This window comes from Drosophila bipectinata, chromosome 3R, assembly GCF_030179905.1.
Source record: "Drosophila bipectinata strain 14024-0381.07 chromosome 3R, DbipHiC1v2, whole genome shotgun sequence".
NCBI classification, from domain to species: Eukaryota; Metazoa; Arthropoda; class Insecta; order Diptera; family Drosophilidae; genus Drosophila; species Drosophila bipectinata.
The window spans coordinates 13,428,267-13,450,085 of record NC_091739.1 but is presented as its reverse complement, the minus strand read 5'-3'; the positions used below and the strand labels follow the sequence as shown (position 1 = coordinate 13,450,085).

Genomic DNA, 21,819 nt, shown 5'->3' with positions numbered 1-21,819 from the left:
AACGATCGGATCTAAACTGACAAAGATATTGACATCGTTGTGGGCCAAATGACCACTCACAAGCATTTCCCCATTTTTCGAAGGAGTCCATCAGAAAAATTGTGAAAAATCGATCAAAAAATTTGTACAGAGGTTTTGATGAGGATTGATAGAGAATCGATCTACCAATCGTTTAAGGTATTCAGCTCAAAGATCAGATCTAAACTGACAAAGATATTGACATCGTTGTGGGCCAAATGACCACTCACAAGCATTTCCCCATTTTTCCCCATCAGAAAAATTGTGAAAAATCGACCAAAAAATTTGTACAGAGATTTTGATGAGGATTGATAGAGAATCGATGTACCAATCGTTTAAGGTATTCAGCTCAACGATCGGATCTAAACTGACAAAGATATTGACATCGTTGTGGGCCAAATGACCACTCACAAGCATTTCCCCATTTTTCGAAGGAGTCCATCAGAAAAATTGTGAAAAATCGATCAAAAAATTTGTACATAGGTTTTGATGAGGATTGATAGAGAATCGATCTACCAATCGTTTAAGGTATTCAGCTCAAAGATCAGATCTAAACTGACAAAGATATTGACATCGTTGTGGGCCAAATGACCACTCACAAGCATTTCCCCATTTTTCCCCATCAGAAAAATTGTGAAAAATCGACCAAAAAATTTGTACAGAGATTTTGATGAGGACTGATAGAGAATCGATGTACCAATCGTTTAAGGTATTCAGCTCAAAGATCGGATCTAAACTGACAAAGATATAGACATCGCTGTGGGTCAAATGGCCAATCCCATGCGTTTCCTCATTTTTCAAAGGAGTCCATCAGAAAAATTGATAAAAAATCGATCAAAAAATTTGTACAGAGATTTTGATGAGGATTGATAGAGAATCGATGTACCAATCGTTTAAGGTATTCAGCTCAAAGATCGGATCTAAATTGACAAAGATATAGACATCGCTGTGGGTCAAATGGCCAATCCCAAGCGTTTCCCCATTTTTCAAAGGAGTCCATCAGAAAAATTGTGAAAAATCGATCAAAAAATTTGTACAAAGATTTTAATGAGGATTGATAGAGAATCGATGTACCAATCGTTTAAGGTATTCAGCTCAAAGATCGGATCTAAATTGACAAAGATATAGACATCGCTGTGGGCCAAATGGCCACTCCCAAGCGTTTCCCCATTTTTCAAAGGAGTCCATCAGAAAAATTGATAAAAAATCGATCAAAAAATTTGTACAGAGATTTTAATGAGGATTGATAGAGAATCGATGTACCAATCGTTTAAGGTATTCAGCTCAAAGATCGGATCTAAACTGACAAAGATATAGACATCGCTGTGGGTCAAATGGCCAATCCCATGCGTTTCCTCATTTTTCAAAGGAGTCCATCAGAAAAATTGATGAAAAATCGATCAAAAAATTTGTACAGAGATTTTGATGAGGATTGATAGAGAATCGATGTACCAATCGTTTAAGGTATTCAGCTCAAAGATCGGATCTAAATTGACAAAGATATAGACATCGCTGTGGGTCAAATGGCCAATCCCAAGCGTTTCCCCATTTTTCAAAGGAGTCCATCAGAAAAATTGTGAAAAATCGATCAAAAAATTTGTACAGAGATTTTGATGAGGATTGATAGAGAATCGATGTACCAATCGTTTAAGGTATTCAGCTCAAAGATCGGATCTAAACTGACAAAGATATAGACATCGTTGTGGGCCAAATGACCACTCACAAGCATTTCCCCATTTTTCGAAGGAGTCCATCAGAAAAATTGTGAAAAATCGATCAAAAAATTTGTACATAGGTTTTGATGAGGATTGATAGAGAATCGATCTACCAATCGTTTAAGGTATTCAGCTCAACGATCGGATCTAAACTGACAAAGATATTGACATCGTTGTGGGCCAAATGACCACTCACAAGCATTTCCCCATTTTTCGAAGGAGTCCATCAGAAAAATTGTGAAAAATCGATCAAAAAATTTGTACAGAGGTTTTGTTGAGGATTGATAGAGAATCGATCTACCAATCGTTTAAGGTATTCAGCTCAAAGATCAGATCTAAACTGACAAAGATATAGACATCGTTGTGGGCCAAATGGCCACTCCCATGAATTCCCCCATTTTTCTAAAGAAGTCCATTTCTAGGGAAGTGGTAATACTTTTGAATTTATTTTTAAGCAAATAATGGGGTATATTCAGTCGGACAACATCGGTGGAATTACGTTGTGTATTTTTGGCTCACTTAGGCCAACAAGTTTGAATCGCTTTTTGCCGCAGTGGCTCCCTTTCGGATTTTGCAACTGACCACAAAGCAGGTGATAGCATCTCCATTGACATCATTCAAAGTAACAGTGACATCGGCCGTGATTTCGGGAAAAGATGGGTCCACATAGAAGTTGAACTGATAGGTGACATCTTCATCCTTGTCAATGGGACACATGGCGCCGTAGAGGAGATTTATACAGACATTGGACACTTCCTCGGGCAACGCATATGGAAGATTCATGCCCAAAACTTTGGCTGTAGTGGTGGCGGTGATACTCTTGATGTTGTTTCTGTCTGCAAAAGGATTCAAGGATATCAAGGAGTGCCAAAATATTTGCCAAATATTAAAACATACTGCCTAGAAAATGCACTTCCATCACGGCATAGGACCCCTTGTATACCACGCATGGTGGTTCATCGCAGTCTGCCACTTTAACGCCCAGTGGAGATGGTTTGTTTTTACCTGTAAAAATAGTAAAATAAAAAAAATTATAAAAAAAAATGTAAGCAAAAAAGTAGCCTATGCCTAGGCCCCCTTCATGAAGGGGTAATCTGGAAGAGATTAGGAGGCTTCATTCTCTGATAAGCTGTTATCAATGGAATAGGAGATAATCTTTTATTCTACGAAATATTTTTGGCAATAGTTACTATAGTTTAAACAAGATTATGGGGTTTTCCAAGTCAATATCAGAGAAGTGAATCACGGAGACAAGTTCAGTAATAAGTTGATTGGACTACTTTATTGATTACCTTTTAAATGGAAACGAGCCTATAGTACATTATCTTCTTATGGGCTGTCTTCAAGTTTATTTTTAAATTAAAATAAACTCATTTGAGATAAAACTATCTCTGCTTTTTTATTTCAATCTTTAACGATCAGAAGGTATTTTAAATAATTGTACTGTAATCATGACTATAACCTTTTAAATTAGTTTTTTAATTAGTTTTTGAATATTAAAATAGAGATTTGGGTATTCAGAAGCGTCACGTGATTTTACTACTTACACTCCCGGACTTCCGTGGCGCCCACAGACACTGCCGCAATCAGAGTCAATCCCAGGATAATTCGCAACATTTTTGCTGTGGGGGAAGCTACTTTAATCTTTTCCCTGGAACTACAAAGTCTTCGGTACGCGCGAACGCAAGTGATAATCGTGAATGGAAGGCAGGGAACGATGAAGAACCTTAAATAGCTGACCAGCGATCGATGACCAATTCAGGAGAGAGGGTTATCAGGCTTTGGCGGCTATTGATACCGGGGCCGCCACGCAGGTGTTACAAAAAAAACAGTGTGGCCTGCAGGTGTTGCGCTCTGACGAAGAGCAAATAGGGCGGAATCAAATCAGTAAATAACGTAAATTTGGCTGATAAGCTCAGAGAGCAAACCAAACTATGCCACTGTGCTACAAATGTTTCCAAAAAACAGCCGGTAAACAAATAAGCTATGCTAAATTCCTTGTAGTTGTACATGAGAAAGCATTCAAATGAGAAGCAACTCTAGCACAGATTCTTGAATCAGTTTAAAAATTTTAATCGATACTCAAAAGCTCCCGCCAAAGTTATCGATTACTATCAGCTGATGTGTGGACTTTGTGGATTCTAATTTTCCTTGCCTTGCCTTCCCAGCTGATATTTGTTTATAACTTGAAATTTGAATTTTATATCATGGACACAAAAAAATCTTCTTCAGAATCTTTGCAACAGCTTCTCTGCGATAAATATCTTGGGTTGCTGGCTGATGTGAAAGATGACGGATCCTGTATCATTCGCGGAACCTTTATGTGTGGGGTGAGCATTCAAGTAAACAAAATAGAACATCCCGCCAAAATCTTTAATCTTTATCTCGTATAAATCAGGATAACTGGCTTAGGTTGAAACTATATCTGCCTCACTACCCGGCCCTCAATAACTTCGAACTATATGTGATGGAAAAATTCGAGTACAAACTGTATACAGCCACCAATATGACAGTTCAGGAAGACTGGATGCTGGAGGATTTTATGGACAGATTGCCGCAGCTACTTCCGCCCAAGGAACGTATAGACGTCCCAAAGATAACGCCACCACAAGGAAATATATTCGCTGACATCCTTGCCCTCCACAAGCCCAACGAGTACCGTCTGCAGATAAATGAAGGATACACAAGGATCCGTTTTTGCGAGTTTGTAGATTTCGAAAAACATTACCTAGAGTTGGGTCTGCCCTCTTTGGAGCTACTGGATCACAGCGTTCCAGACTGCATTCCACTGGGTGAAATGCTCGAGAAAAGCGCCCATTCCCTGGAGGAAGCATTGGTATTGTTTTTAAAAGTGCTGGAAGATTTGCGGCCGTTCTACGACAATTTCATGAACATCGATGAGTTGTGCCATGTCCTGCAACCATCGCCGGCGACCACGAAACATAATTCACGGGTTTTTCCTTTAAAAGATCGAGTGTACCTTAAGGTTACCAGTTTGGACCCCTTCGCCTGCTTGGCGTCTATGGAGATAAAGATCATCGGCCCCACAGACGAAGTGAGTCGCTTGCGGCATGTCCTCAGCGATGGACTTGGGAACTGGGATTCGGAGATGGATATGTACAAGAACCTGCTGCGGATTTTTGATTTGCTCTTCTTTCCCATGCCGGACTGGGCCGATGACCAGGACCAAAAAATGGATGAGGAGGACAATCAGGACCTGCGCTGCAATATATGCTTCTCCTACCGCTTGGACAAGGGCGAGGTGCCCCTCGTATCCTGTGATAATACCAAATGCGTTCTCAAGTGTCATGCAGCCTGCCTGAAGGAGTGGTTTCAAACTCAACTGGAGGGTAAGACCTTTCTGGAAGTATCCTTTGGTCTGTGCCCATTCTGCAAGGCGGTAAGTGAGCATGGAGTATCACATTTCCTTTATCCTAACCCATACTGTCTTTACAGAAACTATCCACTTCTTTTGCCGCCCTTTTGGATGAATAATTCGTACAAAAATAGTGTTTTTCAATAAAAAATTTTAAAAACAAATAATCAACTTATCATAGAGAAAATTTATGTTGACAATATCTTAAATATCAATTAGGTATAATTTACTTTAACTAAAGAACATATAAGCGATAATATGTAGATCAATCTTACGTTTTAAACCAATGCTCTCCATTCGTGGGAAACATTCAGAGAACAGTATGTGTTTTACCAAAAATTATAGTTGTGAAACGAAATAAACACAGCATTGCCCTACTGGCCACGCCTGAAACAGCTGCAGCAGTGACAACTGAGAAATCGCTTCACAACGCGCCAGCCTCATTCCATCTCGTTGGAGATAAGTCGCAGCATGTTGCGTACCACAAAGCTGCTACCATTTGCCGGAGTGCTATCGCTGGCTTTTCCGATCCGCACACTCGACCCAGCCAGGCCGAAGAAAACTTTGGGTGCCAAATTAGGTTCGACAGCCTTGAATTCCCATCCAACATGCTGGGCGCAGAATTTACAAAGGATAATGTGCCACTGGTAGCCGGGGAACCAGCTGAATTTGGTAGATGGCTCGCCGCTGTAGCCGATGGCGTGCGACATCACCCGGTACACGGTGTTAGTTTCGTGTATATAGCCCTCTGAAAAACCAACCACATTAGTCAGTGCCTCGGCGCAGAACAAGTCAAGGTACTCACCGGGATTGCAGTACTGCGTCTGCACCCCATGCTTGGACATGGCAAAAAGGTCGGAACAGTAGGCTAGACTGCTGTTGCAGTAGCGACAATAGAAGAGCGATTCCTCCTTGAGCGTGCTGCCGATGAGCTGAAGTCGCTTGTTGACCGAATCCGTAAGGAAGGTTAGCCTCATCATCTTCTCGGTAAGATGTAGGTTCCGCACAAGCCAAAACGACAACTGAATGGGACACCGGGGCATGGTGTCAATCTTGTGTACCTCCAGTTTTTTGCGTGCCCGTTCTACGATCTCCTCGTAGGCATATTCCTGGCAGGCATCTGCAGGCCAAGGGGTGCTGGATAACTGATAGCGTCGGTATTTGTCGCGCATCGAGGGGATGTCTCTAAATCTGGCCATTGAGCCCATATCCACGCACTTTAGTGGCTCTGGTAGAAAGTGTTCGGGCAGAATCTTAACCTTGCTGAAGCACTTGCTCGTCGGATTGCGTGCGATGTATTGTGGTGGCCTGAAAGAGAAAAGTAATTATTAGAGTTTGGTAGGGGAGGACATGACAAAGCTTACCCTTGGATGTCATTGCAGTCGATGACGATGCGCTGCAAAGCTCGCGATTTGTAGAAAACCAACTGACGACCACTTTCCCCCTTCTCATACACCTGGCAAGTAACTCCATATAGCTTATGGGGGCTGTCCTCGAGCGGCTCCATTAGAGGAAAGGCCACTCCAAAGATCAGACCATCCAATCCGGGCATCTCATCATCAAACAGGCTGCCATCGATCATAAAAGGCAGCACTTCGCCGGGAAAGAGGATGTGCTGATGCAGGAAGATAAGCATGTGGTGGGTGCTGCCCACTTCCAAATAATCTACGCCGGGCACACGGCTCAAATGGTTGCCGAAGTAGGAGTGCTCCGCCGGCAGGTTTGTGTCGAAACGCACTCCTTCCTCCATGTCAATGTCGATGGGTGTTCGTGGCATGGACTGGGCTGGCTCCTCCGCTTGCTCTCCTCCATCTTGGCTGGTTTCGTCGCTAGTGCGACTGCGTCGCCTCTCCTGGCTAAATACTATGCTGCGCACCCGTTGCAGGAAGTTGTCGCGATTCAAAAGGGCAGCAATTCCGCCGTTTTGGGTGCGGGCCTGGGACACCATCATGTCCACAGCAGAGCGCAGGCGGTTCTCGGGGATCATCCACCGGGGCAGGGCCTCCAAGTCAGAGTCGTCTGAAGAAAAAGTATATAGCTTCATCTCCAGGGGGTTTCTATTCACGCAGCTTACCTTCGCTTCCTGGACTCTCCAATGACATGTCGCTGCTGGGGGGATTTCCGCTTAAATCGTCTTGGATAGCGTCGTCGATAGGATCCAGAGGCTGTGCCTCCACCTCGACCTCTGCGGCCACGGGATCCTCGAAGGCATCCTCGAAGACATCTTCAGGCTGATGGTCTTCTATTGCACTGTCCCCGATTTGGTCCTCCCCATTTTGATGGCCTTGCCCAGAATTGATTTCTGTGGGTATTCCGATTAAGGGGTTATTGCAACATATTAAATATTTCACTCTGCCCACCTGATGTCTCCTCGTCGTCCATCTGGCCGTTCAGGGTGTGTGGGTGGTTTGTTTCGAACCTGGATCAAATTTTTTATTTATTTACTTTTTATTTTGACAAAGGAAAATATCGTATAGAGATGGTAGTCATTCGATAACATACATACTTGTCTGAGCGATTAGTGTTGGAAAACTATAATAAGAGCCGAATTGCGGCGAATTCAAGAGCCAAATTACACAGGTCAACAAAGTTGAATTTTTTTTTAGCCCAAAAGAATTTTGCCTTCCTCATGTTCTTGAGGTACTACCAAGCCAATATCCCGAACAAACATAACTGCTATTGCTCTCAGGTTTGGGGAAAATGAAAAACTAATCAAATGGTCATTCTGCTATCGATCTCCTATCGAATCATCGACTTATTCCACTAACCAAGCTTACACATCTCTAGCCTGAGCCGATTTGATAATAATAAGCTTAATACGAAGCTTCAGCGCTTGTTGATTGCGGCTCGGAAGCGGATTAATATAAAAACAAATAAAGAAAGTTGAATTGTTGTTACATATCTTTACGAACGTTAATCAAAACAGAGAGGAGAAAAAAAGAGATTTAAAAAAAAAAATGGCCCATATCCGCCTGATGCTGATCTGTGCGCTCTTGGCACTTTTTTGGAAAGTGGCGCGTGCCCAAATCGCCTTCGTCGAGGATCAAGACATTGATAAGAAGAAGGCCAACCTTGCGGTAAGTGGCCACAAGAAACCCTAATGACCAGCTTTGATAAGAAATTTCAAGGCGAGAGCGGCTGACCAGTTGGAGATTGCGAAGCTGGAAATACCCTATCCAGTCGAACAAACAAATTACCAAATGGGGTCTGTCTGAAGATGTAAATAAATACAGTCAAAATTAATTGATTTATAAAAAACTATAAACAAATTATGACGCATGAAAAAACGTGGGTAGTTAATTAAAAATTTGAATAAAGGTAGAAACAAAAACATCTCAATTAATGATAAAAAGTAAAAAGATTCCTCGGAATAGATGTATTTATCGTGATCTGATTTTTAATTATTTGAAGATTAAGTCGAATTTCCAATAAATTATAGCTATAGCTTCTTTTTCATACTCAGAAAAAAAGAAATATTTAAACCACTTACTTTGTGTTAAGACTAAATAATTAAAATAACAATTAAACCTCACCCTCACTGCTATTTTGTTCCAAACTATAATACTGTCTAAAAGAGTATACAAAGTCTTAAAAATATATAAAATTTCCATACCTCAATTTGAGAGTATTTAAGACTGATAATAAATATTGTCTCACGATCTCATCATCCTCCATTTTGGTCTCGCCCTCAGGGTCGCAAGCCACTCTACTCCCCGGCGCGGTGCCCCAAGTTCCAGTTGCTCTACCCGGGCGATCAGCAGCAGCAGAATGACTGGGTCTGCGACTGTGCCCCAGGTGAATAATATTGAATAATTATCCATCGATGACATAACAATGTTGTGTGATTCCCCGTTTCTTTTTACACGCACAGCCACTCTGTACTATCCGGAAACGGATGCCTGCTATCCGGCCTACAGACAGGGTCCATGTGAGGCCGGACAGATGCTGGTGCTCTACAAGGAGCGGGTCATACCCGAGTGCGTGAAGAATCCTTGCTCGAAGAACAACTACTTTATGATTCGCGACACCTGCTACGAGTTTGGAAACGTCAAGGAGAATCCCTGTCCCTACAAAGAGGCCACCTATGTGCTGGGTGTAAATCCCACCAACTTGATGGTGGATTGTGTGAAGCTATCGGTGCATTTGGTAACTCGTATCGCAGATGATGCCGAGGAGGCTCCTCCAGATTACCATCTCGAGTTGGCTGAGAAATGCTCTCGCGGCAGTCGTTTGCTGGCCCAGGGAAAGTGTGCTTAGAACAAGATGGAAGAAAAACTTAAAATAGATAATTTTTTATGTTGTTCCGTACATGCCAGTGAAAACATTTCGAATTTTTTTTAGTCTTTAAATATAGGTGCTTAATGTTTTATAAATCACAAAAATACTCACGGTTCTATTCAAATTCAATTTGGTGGAATAGCAATACAGTCCCCTTTTACTTAATATGTTAAGATTGATAAATGACTTCTGTGTTTCTGTGTACTTTAATTCAAATTTGAATAAATTAAAATTTAGTTATTATTCAATTCCTTACTTCAATCAGTTTTTAATGTGGGAAAACCTAGCTAATTAAAACCAACTAACAACATATTAGGAACTAGCTTTTTTACGTCCCTTGGCTGCCGTTGCCGCCGGGGCGGGACTTTCCTCTTCGAGAAGCTCCTCTGTGTCTGCATCATCCTCCTCTGGCAACGTGACTCCATCCTCTAAATTCTGCTCATCGGTAGCAGTTTCTAGTTTGAGCAAAGCGTTTTCCAACGACGCCAGGAATGAGCTCTCAGCATACTCCGGCCATTGTCGGAACTGGCTAAATAGAGTCAACATTTGACTTGGCCCAAGGTCCCCAAACTGGGTATAGATGTTAATGCCCGGATAATAGTTCCTCAGACTTATCGTTGTACTCTGGCTGGAGTACTGGGGCAATTTCTCGGGGGATTCATCCGGATAGGTGGGCTGGAGAGGCTCGGATTTGTGCGGATTTATAATCAGTCGAGGGCCGCATCCAGGCACCCATTTCCTAAAATCAATAAATAATTTAAATAATATACAACATAAGCCGTTTATGCTTACTCCAAGTTGGGTATAATGCGGTTTCGGCGGCTAACAAAATTTTGTTTGATAAAAAACCAGAGAGCAGGAAGATCTTGGGGTGGCACAAGTTCGTGAAGATTGCGACGAGGTGTGAACTTCACTAGGTAGAGGTACTCCGGATTGATGGATCGCACCTTGCCCAACTTGCTGCCCTTGGTGAGAGTGTAATTGGATTGCATGGGAAGGAAATCTTCCCTAGGCACTTTAGCTATAAACTGGTGCTTATATAGGATCTGAAACAGTATACTGGTGGCACGGTAAATGAGATAACCAATCTCATTGGTGCATGTGAGATGCTAGAATGATAAAACCTCTTTGATTAAATATTTTCTGCTATATTTTTTGTGTTATTTACGATGTAAATGGGTGGCGGCATGGCCAGAATCATTTCACAGCGTCCCAAATTGTAGAGGCTGGTTTGAAAAATAAGCGAGTTGATCAAATGCTTGTAGAAATGATATGAACCGACTGCCCCAAAGACCAGCATGTTGACATCTACCAAAGAGATAATGGTTTTAAAGATCAACATTACATATGGGTTTATTTTTACTCACCATCGTTAAAGGCTTTTCGGGGAACATCGTTGAGGAGGTCCATAACGCGGCTACCTCCGTCCATTTTGTCCATGTAGACGAGTTTCCATAGATTAACAAAATCTCCCTGCTGCACCTTTACACGCTCTGGGTAAAGCGAATGCAGCTCCTGAAGGCGAGGCATAAAATGGTCCATACTCTCGAGAAGAATAATCCGCCGGAACTGAGTCTCCTTGTCCAGTAGATGCCGGGTAAAGTGCCCCGTTCCTGGATTGAGTTCCATGACTGTATCACAGCCGGATTGATGCAGATGTGGTTCCAGGTACTGGCCAATCCTCTGGGCAGCCTCCGAATTGGCGATGTACATGTGCGCGGGCGCCTTTTGTTTTCTGGTGAGCAGTTTCTCTGGGAACTCGCCGCTGTAGCGGGTTTTCAGTTCTCGTTTCGCCTTGGTACTGTACAGGCACCTGGCCAGAATCCAGCTGCATCTTCGAGGCAGCATTTCTAGGATTCTTTAATCAAAATAGTAGAGTTTAAAAAAGAGCTAACGTTCAGTTTGTTTACATCTGTTGCGCGCGGTACTGTGCAACACTAGACATCAGCTGTTTGACACCTTAATCACTTCCCAACACTTTTCGATTTGGTTATGTTTACGGTCCAACTTTTATTTTTGTGAAATTGGCCGAATCGTAAATTAAACCCACTTCTGTTCCGCCATGGGTCAACTGGCTTCGAAGGTGATCCGCAAGGCTAACCGCTTCAATGTGGAAAATCGCGCCCATCGTGTCCTGGAACGGGAGAAGCCAACACCGGCACCCAAATTTGATTCCAATTTGAGGGACATGGAGCGGACTTTAGAACGTGAGAATCCTACGAAATTTAAAATATGTCTGCTGTTTTCTAAGCTTTACTTTACTCTTACAGTTGACCCGAAGTTTGTAGATAAGCTAAATGTCAAGGACGCCACCTTGGACAGCCGATTGAAAGATGTTTATGTAACCTCGCAGGATCGATTTGTGGGTTACGGAAACGGGAAACGTAGTGGACATATATATATTAATCTTTAATTTTACTGACTAGATCCAACGAGTTAAGGATCGACAGGAAGCGGAGGCGGCGGCAGATGCAAAGGAGGAGCGAGTTCTCCCCAAAGACCGAAAGACTCCGGAAGACTTTGAATATGGTTACTTGGAGCCTACACGTGTTACCCCAGGAAGGTGTACGTTGCGGCAAGCCTTGCAGTTCATCAATGATCATCAACTTGATCCGGAATCCTGGCCAGTTAATAAGATAGCTAATGAATACAAGCTCAAAGAGCCTCATGTTGGTAAGAGCTAAAGTCTCGAGACCTAAAAACCTTTTACTGATCTCTTTCACTCTTTACATTTTATAGAAAACATTCTACATTATTTTAAAACTTTCAACGTGTACATACCCGATCAGAAGTACAAGGACACGCTTCTCACGCAGGCTAAGCAGCAGCTTCTTCAAAACAAACCCGATAGCAGTAACTAAATAAATGCCAATTGTTAGTTGTTTTAAGCCTACGTTTTATTATACGGAACTTCAATCACACAATGGCATTTGGCGGGCAGTAGTAGATATTCAGCGATTTGTCCTCGGAGGCGGAGGCCACCTTATCGTTTCCCGGGCTGTAGCGCACTCCCCACACTTGATCGGAGTGCTCAGTAAAGGTGTGCAAACACTTGCGTTCCGATGTGTCCCACACCTTGACACTGCGGTCACTGGAGGAGCTGGCAAAGTGCTTACCATCATCCGAGAAGGACACGCAGAGCACCCAGGAAGCGTGCCCAGAGAGAGTACCCACCACGTCCGAGTGCGCCACGTCGTAGAGCTTCATGTGACCATCGTCTGAGCCTGTCAGCAGCATTTGAGAGTTGGGCGAAAAACAAAGACTCCGCACCGGCATAGCATGACCCTCCAAGGTTTGAGCTACTTTGCCCGCAGCCACGTCAAAGATGGTTATGATACCGTCTATGGCTCCACTGGCTATGTACTTGCCATCGGGACTCTAGAAATACAAGATTTTTAGCTTAGAGAGGATGGTAATTTTGTTGCGGAACTCACATAGGCAATGCTCAGTGTGTATTTTCCATTCTGGGCGTCCAAGGTTTGTTCTGCCTTTCCAGTTTCCACGCTGTACATTGAGATCTTGCCGTCGTTCAACCCGGAGATAACGTACTTATCACAGGGCGAGAATCCCACCGTCCAAAGATCCACAGGGCCAAACGTGAGCAAGTGCTTTCTGTCTCCAGTCCGGGCATCCCACAAGCACATGCTGGAATCTAGAGAACTACTGGCAATGGCTGTAAGAAGTTCGATTAGTGAGGTTGTGAGAAAATAGCTTTCTCGCTTACTTTTGCCATCGGAACTGACTGCCACAGAGACAACGCCTAGAGCGTGTCCTTTAAGTTTGTGGCGCAGTTGCAGTGTGTTGTCCTCCCGCACGTCCCACACCTTAACCAGGTCATCGAGTCCACCGGTGACTATGAAGTCCTTTGGGGGCTTCTCCTTTTTTTCAAAGTCAAAAGGATTCTCCTCCTCGGGCTCCGTGGCGCCGTCTTCCGGGTCGGCCGGCTCTGTATCCCGGCCCCAGGTGCAGGCCCACAGCGCGTTTTCGTGCGCATTTTCCTCCTTGTGCAACAGCGAGAACTGCAGAAAATCTTTCAAATATATATCTTCACATTTTTTAATAAAGAAAACTTACCATTCCAATGAAATGCAGGAAAAAGTATAAATATTTATTCGGAATGCGGGAATGGAGTGAAAAATCCCACCGTTTACAGCATCGTTTTCCAACACTGCAAAAAATCCCTACAGCCACACTAAACTTACAGTGGGTCCGAAATTCGAAAATTTAACCGTTTCGTATCTAAACCTGGTAATATGGTCTAATGCTAAAAATAAAAGAAGTATATAATTGCTTATATATAATAAAGAATAGATAGCTCATTTAACAGTAAAAAGTTATGTTCTATTTGTTCCTTTGAAATAAAATTACCGAAGTATCTTTTGGCTTTTCGTGTATCTCTCGGATTTCAAACAGCTGATTCAATTGCCATTCGCCACGAGTCGCCATTCGCCATTGGAGTGGACGAACGCCTCGGAAAAAATTCACACAACATACGAAACTACACAACTCTGCGGTCGTCCGTGCGCGGGTGTCTGAATAAATCTTATTAAATAAAAAGAACGGACGCGATTTAGCCAGCCAAAAAAAAGTGTAAGTGGTGCAGTGCCAGAGCGTTATATAAGAAGCGAATCCTTGAGATACGCGCCGCAGGAAGGCCTATGCGTAGTGTATCTTCCTTTTATGTGAGAATTTTTTGTCGTCGCCGCCGCTGCCGCTGCCGCCGTGAATCGAATGTGTATTTTCTGTGGGCCGCGTGTCTGGAATATATTAATAAACATACATACAGTGAAGCCTCGCAGATGTGAATGTGTGCGTGTGTGTGTGAGTGCTTGTGCAGCAGCCCAAGAGGCACAATACCGAGTATCTTTGAGATCTCCTCAACGCAACCAACGAATTATTCGTATTTTTTTAAGATTATTTATTTAAAATAAATGCTGCACACGCACTTCCTAGATCTCTCACACATCTCACATCTAGCGATTCGCCTATTTGTGCACCAAACCGAGAAAAAAAAGCAACCAAAAATATAGAAAATTGTATACTGGCTGCAGTCCGGCACTTTCCATGTGTTTTTCTGTTTTCAGTTTTTAGTGGAGTGTTTGTTTTATTGATTCCCGAGCGCCCCCCATCCCCCCCTAGACGTGTTTCCCATTTCCCCCGTCGCTTCCCACTTCCGAATTTTGGTGTAAACAATAACGGTAACCGGTTTCCGTGCAAGTTATCTCTCTAATCTCGTCTTTCCTCTCATTCCTCATATCTCCTCTTTGCTGTGGTTCTTCGCGCGATTATAATCGCACACTCTTCCGACCTGCAAATCTACAAATCGCTTCAAACACAAAACACCAAAAATAAATACAGTTCCAGTTGAAAATCGGTAAATTATCAAGGTGAGTCCAAAGCAGGTGATCGATAATGGTGTCTCAGAAGAATGCCAATCGAGAATATATATATATATTCGAGGTATTTATGTAATCGTATCTGATTGGTATGCAAATGATCTCACACATGGGCTCCGATGAATAATCATCTCTTTTTTTCTTTTTGGTATTTTATTTGCATTTTTATTATTTAGAAATGTTTTTTATTTAAAAAAAAATATAAAGTATTCTCTTGATTTCTTAAAAAAAATATATAATATATCAGCCTTCGCACTAATGTGACTTGTGGGGATAAGAATAAATGGTCGCCCTTAAGAGGTGCTAGAAATGTGAGCAAAACAAAAAAAGCTTGTGGGGAAAAGCGGAAAAAAGAATGGAAAAACTAGACCATAAACATAAATGCATTCACAGCTGCCATTAGTGCGGCACAACTTTTTACTCACAATCGCTAGCAGAAAAACCAAATACGACAAAATGGAAATCCAGGGCAGGCGCAAAAAAAGAAAATGAAACAGTGGAACAGCCCCCCCAGTGCATCCAAAGCCCAAGCCCAAGTCGATGAGCAACTGCAGCCCGGAATGCACTCGAAAAAAAACATAATATTTAAACAAAAAAAGAAATCAGTTGAGGTGGAGCTGAAAGCGGGAGGAAGTACAAAGTCAAGTGTGGAAAATCGCCCGCTGGGAAAAGCGTGACAAAGTCAAAAGCTGGGGAAACTGGAACGTTTCGGAGACAAGTCTGTATGACATCATTGTTAGGGGGCGTGGCAGTGACATGCTGCTTGGAGTTGGCCAAAAAAAAAAGCTAGCAGGGGGAAAAGTACTGCCAAGACAGCAAAAAACCAGTAGCTGAGATTTGAAGTATCAGCCTTGACATCATTTTCCACAAATAGGGTCTGTGAACTAAAACATTTCCTAAACATTTCTATAAAGCTTCCCATATTTAAAGTGGAAAATAACCCAACAGAACTTGCAGAAGATTGGAAATATCAAGCCACTCGCTAAAGTCCACTGATAACACCCAGCCATTGGCTTAATCGCCATTCGTTGAACCCTGGATCATTGACTCCCAAGATCTTTTTTTGCCGCCGAAGCAATTTTCTTTACACTTACGAGTATGTATGTTCGTAGTACACCCACCAAGGCAATCCCCAGACATGACATTGCACTGGCCAAAGCCCAAGAACAATCGAGTAGAACTCATCGGGTTCTTATAGCTCTCTTGGCCGTTTTGCGTGTCTGCATAATTTTGGCGCAATTGCGTGGCTATTGAAATATTTTGATAAGATATAGTACTCATTTGGCTATTGTTTTCACTCCGATTGCTTCAGGGCTAATGTCATTAAAGGCTTTAATATTTGGGCCCTAATTGAGGCCTAGTTTCTAGGAGGTGTGACATGTGTTCTGTCTGCTTGTTTTTTGCGGCATGTGTGAAATATTTTCATAAGCCACTTGGTGGTTCTCGAGAGGCGTTAATGGCGTTAGCTAGGTGGTAATAGCAGTGGTCATTAGCATATGTTGACTTCGTGTAAGGGTAACAGGTTTTCCCTTTACTCAAATATGAGACAACAGGATGATAGATGGCCGGGTAGTGCCATTAAGTTTTACATTAAATTGTGGCAAATTGATGGCCTTTAGTTGTTGCCTTAAATTAAAAAAAAACATGTTATTATTCAATTTACGAGATGAAAGTTTATAATCTCTTGAAGATTCAAAAGTTAACCAACAGTCAGGTCATAAAAAACAGCTATGCAGTTAAATTTTACAAACTTCAAGCCAAAAGACTTGAATAGCATGGAAACCCTGCCATGGATATGAAATTCGAGGAGCCCTATCTATCTTTCTTCCCTATTAACCCATAAATGGGAAACCGATACCGCGCACTCAGTCCCCTCAGTCTGATAAAATGTTAACTATTTTAGATAAAACGGCGGCCAAGGCCAAGCCCCCTTGCACTTACTTTTACTTCTATTTTTAGTCGTCTAGCTATCTTGGAGCTATGTATCTTTTAGAGTCGAAGAGAGCGCGTAAAATTGTTAAAGACGTCTGCGATTTCTTTTTTTTTTTTTGTGTTTTCTGGCCTTTCACGTGATGGGCTTTGTGTGTGCGAGTCTTCATTATTAATCGCATTTTTATCGCCATTTTAATAACATATGTATGCCCAGATGTTGGGAAAATGGGAATGGGCGGTGGGTGGGGCCAAAGGCGTCAATTAGCTGTCGTCTGGGCCGACGAGCACTTTCACAATTTATCAAAAATCCATCATCAAAGATGTCCACTGGTGGTGCAAGGAGCACCACCCCCAGCAGGAGGAGTTGTATTATTAATTAAAAACCTGACAGACATCGTCATCGTCATCATCATCATCATTGGATGACCATGACCCAAGACCATGTGTAAGCTGTCTTTTGTTTTTGAGGTATGAGGTCGTTGCTTTGTTTTTCCCTCAAATGGCGCTCGCGCTGGCTCTGTGATGTGAAAATTCAACATTGCTCCAATGAATAAGAATTTGCAATTTTCTGTTTTTCTGTTGCTGCCAGTAGCTGGCATGCACTTGTCTATAATTTATTTGAGACAACGGCAATAGAGCTACCTGTGTGTCGAGTACAAGCCACCACAACATGCTACTTGTTACATGCTACGCCTACCTTTGTGCCGCTGCTGCCTCTCTTGTTTTTCATTCAGGCTTTAGTTTTTCCAGTTAGTTATTTTCAGCCAGTCAGTCAGGCATTAACTTTTGCTCATTTACTTACTCGTATTATTCACTCAGCCACTCAGCCTGTATCGTTTAATCAGCCAGTAGTCGGTGGCTAGGTGGCCCTTTGCCTAGTTTAAAAGCCGGTTTCAGAGCTGGCTTTTAATATGATTAAGTTTTCATGCTTCGACAGCCTCTATGGTGGCATGGCGGAGCAACCACCTTCCTAGCTCGCTTGGAAAACCGACACTCCTTCCTTTTTAGGGGGTGGTTGTTGTGGGCGGATGGACATGTAAACAAAACTTCTCTGGCAACTAGAAGTTTTTCAATTTTTTAAGAAGTTCGGGGCCATACGTTGTGGATTATCCCCATGTAAGGGGGTGGGTTTCTTCTACAATTTTATATCCTTATCCATGAGGTCACTCTGAAAAAAAAAAATGAAGCCAAAGAAAGGTTATAGTATGGTATCCTTATGCATAATTTGTTTATCCTTCTTTCTATAGAGTATATATTGATTTTCAGTTCCAGTTTATAAACAAAAACAGCCAGTAGAGTTTATAGTTCAGACTATAGACCATCAAGTTCATGGCCTGGCTCTTCCACCCTTTGTTTTCAATATTTTTATTGACTAAACACTTCTTGTGATTTATTGATTGGAATTGCCATGCAAACCCCACCGTTTAAATAGTTTGCAATTTCTCAATTGAAATCATCGAAACAAATTGCATTTTCTCGTTTGGAAAGTCACAGCGAAGGCCAATTAATGGGTGGCTCTTCAATGGAAATTCAAAGTGCTGACAGGCGACAATGTCTCCCAATATCCATGAGAATTTTGTTTCTAACTGAGACTCATGTCATTTGCACTTCTTATTCCGAATTTCAACATACGCCGGAAGCCCTGACTCGATATTTGTTGTTTAAAGATACAGATTGTTTTTGGAGATGTATCTGTGCATTTGCAAGATAGTATTGGTAGTTCTGTCTCGGATATGTGATTCACTTTCCTCAATTATAACACAACCGTCAGAGATCGAAGGATGACGTACGTACGGCCATGACTGAAAGCTCAAGATCAAGTAGTATACCATAAATTTTCACTTGGAGAAATTATGTTATGTTTGTTTACAAAACTATAAAATACCAATTAATAGTCTTTAAGTTTGTTTTAAGTTTGTAGGTTTTATTCGGCAGATCTTTAATCAATAAACTTTTTTTTGGTTATTTTTCAGTTAAAACACAAACGATAAGCAAGTCGTATTATAACCTTCCCCCCATCACCAATGTTTTCGGCCAGAAAATTCGCTTGTTAAGGTGAGTTGTTCACAATATGTGTATATTTAATAATATATTAAAACGAGTATAGATTGGCATATGTCAGTGACTAAGAGGGACATATTTAATGGCTGATAATTGCTTCGCTTTTGGCCATAACCGTGGAGCGTTTAGATTAGATATGAAGAGTTATGTGTGTGTTTAGGGATGCAATTCTGATATGTATAGAATGTTATTAAATTTAAAATAAAACTGTTACTTAGAAAACTAACTAAATTAGCTAAATTATTCATTCAAAGCCAAAAACTCCGACGTCATTTGCACCTGGTGGTAGTGAGGCCCACCTGCAGCTGCCCATAAATCGCCACCCCCCCTCCGACTGCCTTATAAACGAGGCTCATACATTTTTAATTGGCCAACAGTGTCCGCCGACACTCAATGAAAAGTTCTACTGGCCGAGGGCCAACTCGAAAAGTGCAAAGTTTATTGGGCCAATACAATAAAATCGAATCGAATCGGTTCGATTTGAATCGAATCTGGCGGGAATCGGAAATCGAAATCGAAAAGAAACTGAAACTGAATCTGAGCCAAAGTCTATTTATAATTGTCTCTCTCTCTCGGGCATGTGCTTTGACAGTTTCAGTTTCAATTTCGGCCGGCCGCTGCCACTGCAGTTTTTCAATTTTTTCTAAATTGATTTTCCTTGGCGTGTCGGCACCACCCCTATCCCACCCACTCTGCACGGTCCGATGGTCTCGCAGAAAGAAAGAAAGAATGCCTATTCCTAACAAGAAATGAAAATCTAAACATTTAATAAACAAGAGCTGAAATATCTGTTTTGAAAATGGCACATAATGAAAGCTGAAATGAGTGGAAAACTTTCTTTTGGCCGAAAATTGTTGTGTAAAATGAATTCTATTTATTTTTTCGTTTGCGGTTTTCCTTTTAAAATTAGCGTGAAGCGAGCTGGGAGGGGCGGGGCTTTCTATTGCCATTTTATTTATATTTTTAATTATTCATAGAAGTGTAGAGAGCTGCCGCTCCCGCACCCGCTCCCGAGCGGAAAGCGTATTTTATTTGCAATTAATTTTACAATTCCCCTGTGTGGCAGTTGAAAAACTATTTTAGTGGTTTTTTGTGCCTTGCCCTCCCTCTTCCTCACCCCCCACAAATTATTTTGTTGTTAAATTTTAATTTTAGTTCGGCTCTATGCGATTGCTGTTTGTTTCTGGTCGTAATTAGCTTTGTGGTGGGTTTATTGAACTATAAGTTCCAGCTCCCAAAACGCACAAATACTCATACTATGTAGCCCAGCATGTTTATGCGTTTCGGGCTATTTACGGCCAAGGGTCCCGGCCACAAAAAACCAACAAATATTGATGTTTTTTATAGACATGCCCCCGCTCAGTGTCGTGTGCTGGAAATTCTATGGTTCAGGTAGCATTATGTATCTGCTGTTGGCATTCCAACTGGTTTTTTTGATCTAATAACTCCCACAAGCCAGCGATTATTTTGGCAAATGTATGGGCTTTGTGGCCGCAACAATTTTAAATCAATTTTTGATTACAAGCCCGTGAGTGGGTTGCATTAAAGATAGATTACTAGTACAAGTGTTTAGCAATGTTTTCTTTAATAATATTGATTATCTCAGAGGGTAAATATTATTTCTTACAAACATTAAACCAATTAGCATTCAAAACAATGTAGAAACAAATTTATTATCACCTGCTGACACACGAAAATACGAGCAAAAAATACCATTTCCTTATCTACAACATGGGCAGTTTAATTTAATGATTGGCGCCTATTACAGGCATATTCGTACACCCCGGGATTCCTTCACCATATATGGTGTGGGTACCCTGTGGACCCGATTCTCATTAGTCGCTCATTGAAATCGAGCCGCGCTGATAACGAATTTTGATTTGAAATCGAGCCGCGCGGAAGGTGTTGATGCGATAAGCACGTTCCCATTCCCATTCGCATTTCGATTTGGAGCGGCCAAACCTTGACCAACTAAATTGGGGCTAATGAATCAGCTGATCACGGAATCGACTCCGATCCATATAAGGTGCTGGAGTTCGGTTTGGTTCGATTTTGAAAGGTACCGAGTATTTTCTTTTGCTGAACCGCCACCGACTCTGCCTCTATCGGTGCTTCGTTTTCCCAATCAGCAAACGCAAATCCAATTATCAATCGGATCAATTGGAAAGTCCAGAGCAAGGCAACCGCAAGGCAGGGCAAGGCGTTTGGGGGCCCACTCCAATAAACGGGGCGTGTCGATGCAATTAAGGATGGCGAAAGGGCGGATCGATTTGGATTCCGTTAAGGAAAGCTCTCTACACAGAACGAAATTGAAGTGATCTTTAAGGGTCATAATAAGAGGGTAAGAGTACCGGGTATCATATATCAGATAACTAATTTTGGGGATTGGAAAACATAAGAATTCCAAAGGTAATCAAACTTTTATGATTTATTTTTATGTGTGGTTTGATACCTCTTCTTGTAGCTACCATATCCCCCCATCTATGGATGGATGCTACGTATGCCCCTTGATGGGCCTAGTAAACAAGTTTCTCTCCCTCTCTGTCTGCCCCAAGCCGGCTGTCTCTGTCTCTGGGTCTGGCTGGGGTTCTGGTTGCGCATGAATCACTTTTTGTTTTTTTTTTCCGGCCCTGGTGTGGTGCTGTGTGGTGCTTTGTCTTTTCGAAAGGTAACTAAACTATGTACACACAACAATGGACAATGTACAGTTAAAGGGCATTGGGGGATAGGAGAGATGGGAGTCGGAGAAATTGAGTTTATGACGTTTGCACTTAACCCCCCCGGTGGAGAACATGGCACAGTTATCATTCGTTAGCGGCCTGAAAGTTCTCTTATTCGACGAGCGGAAGTTTGTCGGTAGAGCGTGAATCGATCCACGCAGCTACAACCATATAGCCCATAGCCCATAGCCCGACTTACGAGTATATATATATATTTCTCTAACTAATTCATTCATTTGCTCACTCAGTCAGTCAATGAAATTCAGTTTCGGTGGAGCTGTTTTTGTTTGCTGGTTGATTGCATTGCCAGCGGATATTGGCAA

The 21,819-nt window shown here is 42.1% G+C and overlaps 8 protein-coding genes across 17 annotated transcripts in view; 4 read left to right on the top strand and 4 right to left on the bottom strand.

The window, feature by feature from the left end:
* Positions 1–2,091: 2,091 nt before the first annotated feature.
* LOC108129498 (Niemann-Pick type C-2e) lies at positions 2,092–5,506 on the bottom strand. Of its 2 annotated transcripts, none has more exons than XM_070280924.1 (3): positions 5,385–5,506; positions 2,631–2,738; positions 2,092–2,569 (listed from the first exon to the last, which is right to left on the bottom strand). In XM_070280924.1, exons 1-3 carry the CDS (start codon positions 5,404–5,406, stop codon positions 2,253–2,255), a joined length of 447 nt encoding a protein of 148 aa, XP_070137025.1. In that variant the 5' UTR covers positions 5,407–5,506; the 3' UTR covers positions 2,092–2,252. The 2 variants fall into 2 exon arrangements, with proteins under 2 accessions (XP_070137025.1, XP_017102975.2); XM_017247486.3 differs by lacking the exon at positions 5,385–5,506 and adding an exon at positions 3,281–3,485.
* Fancl (E3 ubiquitin-protein ligase Fancl) lies at positions 3,727–5,325 on the top strand. Its single transcript, XM_017247481.3, has 3 exons — positions 3,727–4,063; positions 4,132–5,133; positions 5,190–5,325. The coding sequence occupies exons 1-3, from the start codon at positions 3,941–3,943 to the stop codon at positions 5,226–5,228; spliced, it is 1,164 nt and encodes a 387-aa protein (XP_017102970.2). The 5' UTR covers positions 3,727–3,940; the 3' UTR covers positions 5,229–5,325.
* Positions 5,241–7,625, bottom strand: ohgt (E3 ubiquitin ligase component cereblon). Its single transcript, XM_017247479.3, has 5 exons — positions 7,470–7,625; positions 7,184–7,411; positions 6,474–7,128; positions 5,915–6,417; positions 5,241–5,857 (listed from the first exon to the last, which is right to left on the bottom strand). The coding sequence occupies exons 1-5, from the start codon at positions 7,489–7,491 to the stop codon at positions 5,550–5,552; spliced, it is 1,716 nt and encodes a 571-aa protein (XP_017102968.2). The 5' UTR covers positions 7,492–7,625; the 3' UTR covers positions 5,241–5,549.
* A 262-nt stretch (positions 7,626–7,887) lies between these two features.
* On the top strand, positions 7,888–9,570 carry LOC108129494 (uncharacterized). The gene is made up of 3 exons (XM_017247483.3): positions 7,888–8,186; positions 8,802–8,904; positions 8,981–9,570. The coding sequence occupies exons 1-3, from the start codon at positions 8,067–8,069 to the stop codon at positions 9,364–9,366; spliced, it is 609 nt and encodes a 202-aa protein (XP_017102972.2). The 5' UTR covers positions 7,888–8,066; the 3' UTR covers positions 9,367–9,570.
* An 11-nt stretch (positions 9,571–9,581) lies between these two features.
* Positions 9,582–11,267, bottom strand: mtTFB2 (mitochondrial transcription factor B2). Its single transcript, XM_017247480.3, has 4 exons — positions 10,755–11,267; positions 10,556–10,695; positions 10,180–10,496; positions 9,582–10,126 (listed from the first exon to the last, which is right to left on the bottom strand). The coding sequence occupies exons 1-4, from the start codon at positions 11,233–11,235 to the stop codon at positions 9,700–9,702; spliced, it is 1,365 nt and encodes a 454-aa protein (XP_017102969.2). The 5' UTR covers positions 11,236–11,267; the 3' UTR covers positions 9,582–9,699.
* A 182-nt stretch (positions 11,268–11,449) lies between these two features.
* On the top strand, positions 11,450–12,275 carry LOC108129495 (protein NDUFAF4 homolog). Its single transcript, XM_017247484.3, has 4 exons — positions 11,450–11,594; positions 11,658–11,749; positions 11,814–12,060; positions 12,127–12,275. The coding sequence occupies exons 1-4, from the start codon at positions 11,450–11,452 to the stop codon at positions 12,246–12,248; spliced, it is 606 nt and encodes a 201-aa protein (XP_017102973.1). The 3' UTR covers positions 12,249–12,275.
* Positions 12,260–13,606, bottom strand: LOC108129493 (superkiller complex protein 8). The gene is made up of 4 exons (XM_017247482.3): positions 13,462–13,606; positions 13,112–13,406; positions 12,822–13,060; positions 12,260–12,765 (listed from the first exon to the last, which is right to left on the bottom strand). Exons 1-4 carry the CDS (start codon positions 13,462–13,464, stop codon positions 12,304–12,306), a joined length of 999 nt encoding a protein of 332 aa, XP_017102971.1. The 5' UTR covers positions 13,465–13,606; the 3' UTR covers positions 12,260–12,303.
* A 232-nt stretch (positions 13,607–13,838) lies between these two features.
* Positions 13,839–21,819, top strand: part of Mical (Molecule interacting with CasL) — a 40,103-nt gene continuing 32,122 nt past the window's right edge. For 5 of the 9 annotated variants that reach the window (XM_070280920.1, XM_070280918.1, XM_070280919.1 and 2 more), the window contains exons 1-3: positions 13,849–13,977; positions 14,746–14,774; positions 18,689–18,770. The gene's annotated coding sequence lies outside the window, so the exon portion shown is untranslated. Of the gene's footprint in view, positions 13,978–14,745; positions 14,775–18,688; positions 18,771–21,819 lie in introns of all 9 variants that reach the window. The other 4 variants (XR_011443066.1, XR_011443065.1, XM_070280923.1 and 1 more) reach the window with 2 other exon arrangements.

What these genes read in the sequence shown, in the direction of transcription:
- LOC108129498 (XM_017247486.3), bottom strand. Translation starts at nt 3,350, where the DNA reads ATGTTGCGAATTATCCTGGGATTGACTCTGATTGCGGCAGTGTCTGTG. An exon ending in CGCCACGGAAGTCCGGGAGT is followed by an intron (nt 2,739 to 3,280) that starts GTAAGTAGTAAA and finishes CTATTTTTACAG; the next exon opens with GTAAAAACAAACCATCTCCA. An exon ending in GGAAGTGCATTTTCTAGGCA is followed by an intron (nt 2,570 to 2,630) that starts GTATGTTTTAAT and finishes ATCCTTTTGCAG; the next exon opens with ACAGAAACAACATCAAGAGT.
- Fancl (XM_017247481.3), top strand. Translation starts at nt 3,941, where the DNA reads ATGGACACAAAAAAATCTTCTTCAGAATCTTTGCAACAGCTTCTCTGC. An exon ending in GCGGAACCTTTATGTGTGGG is followed by an intron (nt 4,064 to 4,131) that starts GTGAGCATTCAA and finishes CGTATAAATCAG; the next exon opens with GATAACTGGCTTAGGTTGAA. An exon ending in TGTGCCCATTCTGCAAGGCG is followed by an intron (nt 5,134 to 5,189) that starts GTAAGTGAGCAT and finishes CTGTCTTTACAG; the next exon opens with AAACTATCCACTTCTTTTGC.
- ohgt (XM_017247479.3), bottom strand. Translation starts at nt 7,491, where the DNA reads ATGGACGACGAGGAGACATCAG. An exon ending in GGAGAGTCCAGGAAGCGAAG is followed by an intron (nt 7,129 to 7,183) that starts GTAAGCTGCGTG and finishes CTTTTTCTTCAG; the next exon opens with ACGACTCTGACTTGGAGGCC. An exon ending in GACTGCAATGACATCCAAGG is followed by an intron (nt 6,418 to 6,473) that starts GTAAGCTTTGTC and finishes TTTCTCTTTCAG; the next exon opens with GCCACCACAATACATCGCAC.
- LOC108129494 (XM_017247483.3), top strand. Translation starts at nt 8,067, where the DNA reads ATGGCCCATATCCGCCTGATGCTGATCTGTGCGCTCTTGGCACTTTTT. An exon ending in AGAAGAAGGCCAACCTTGCG is followed by an intron (nt 8,187 to 8,801) that starts GTAAGTGGCCAC and finishes TCTCGCCCTCAG; the next exon opens with GGTCGCAAGCCACTCTACTC. An exon ending in GGTCTGCGACTGTGCCCCAG is followed by an intron (nt 8,905 to 8,980) that starts GTGAATAATATT and finishes TTACACGCACAG; the next exon opens with CCACTCTGTACTATCCGGAA.
- mtTFB2 (XM_017247480.3), bottom strand. Translation starts at nt 11,235, where the DNA reads ATGCTGCCTCGAAGATGCAGCTGGATTCTGGCCAGGTGCCTGTACAGT. An exon ending in CCGAAAAGCCTTTAACGATG is followed by an intron (nt 10,696 to 10,754) that starts GTGAGTAAAAAT and finishes TCTCTTTGGTAG; the next exon opens with ATGTCAACATGCTGGTCTTT. An exon ending in CGCATTATACCCAACTTGGA is followed by an intron (nt 10,127 to 10,179) that starts GTAAGCATAAAC and finishes TATTGATTTTAG; the next exon opens with GAAATGGGTGCCTGGATGCG.
- LOC108129495 (XM_017247484.3), top strand. Translation starts at nt 11,450, where the DNA reads ATGGGTCAACTGGCTTCGAAGGTGATCCGCAAGGCTAACCGCTTCAAT. An exon ending in TAACCTCGCAGGATCGATTT is followed by an intron (nt 11,750 to 11,813) that starts GTGGGTTACGGA and finishes TTTACTGACTAG; the next exon opens with ATCCAACGAGTTAAGGATCG. An exon ending in GCTCAAAGAGCCTCATGTTG is followed by an intron (nt 12,061 to 12,126) that starts GTAAGAGCTAAA and finishes TACATTTTATAG; the next exon opens with AAAACATTCTACATTATTTT.
- LOC108129493 (XM_017247482.3), bottom strand. An exon ending in AGTCAGTTCCGATGGCAAAA is followed by an intron (nt 13,061 to 13,111) that starts GTAAGCGAGAAA and finishes AACTTCTTACAG; the next exon opens with CCATTGCCAGTAGTTCTCTA. An exon ending in ACACACTGAGCATTGCCTAT is followed by an intron (nt 12,766 to 12,821) that starts GTGAGTTCCGCA and finishes TTGTATTTCTAG; the next exon opens with AGTCCCGATGGCAAGTACAT.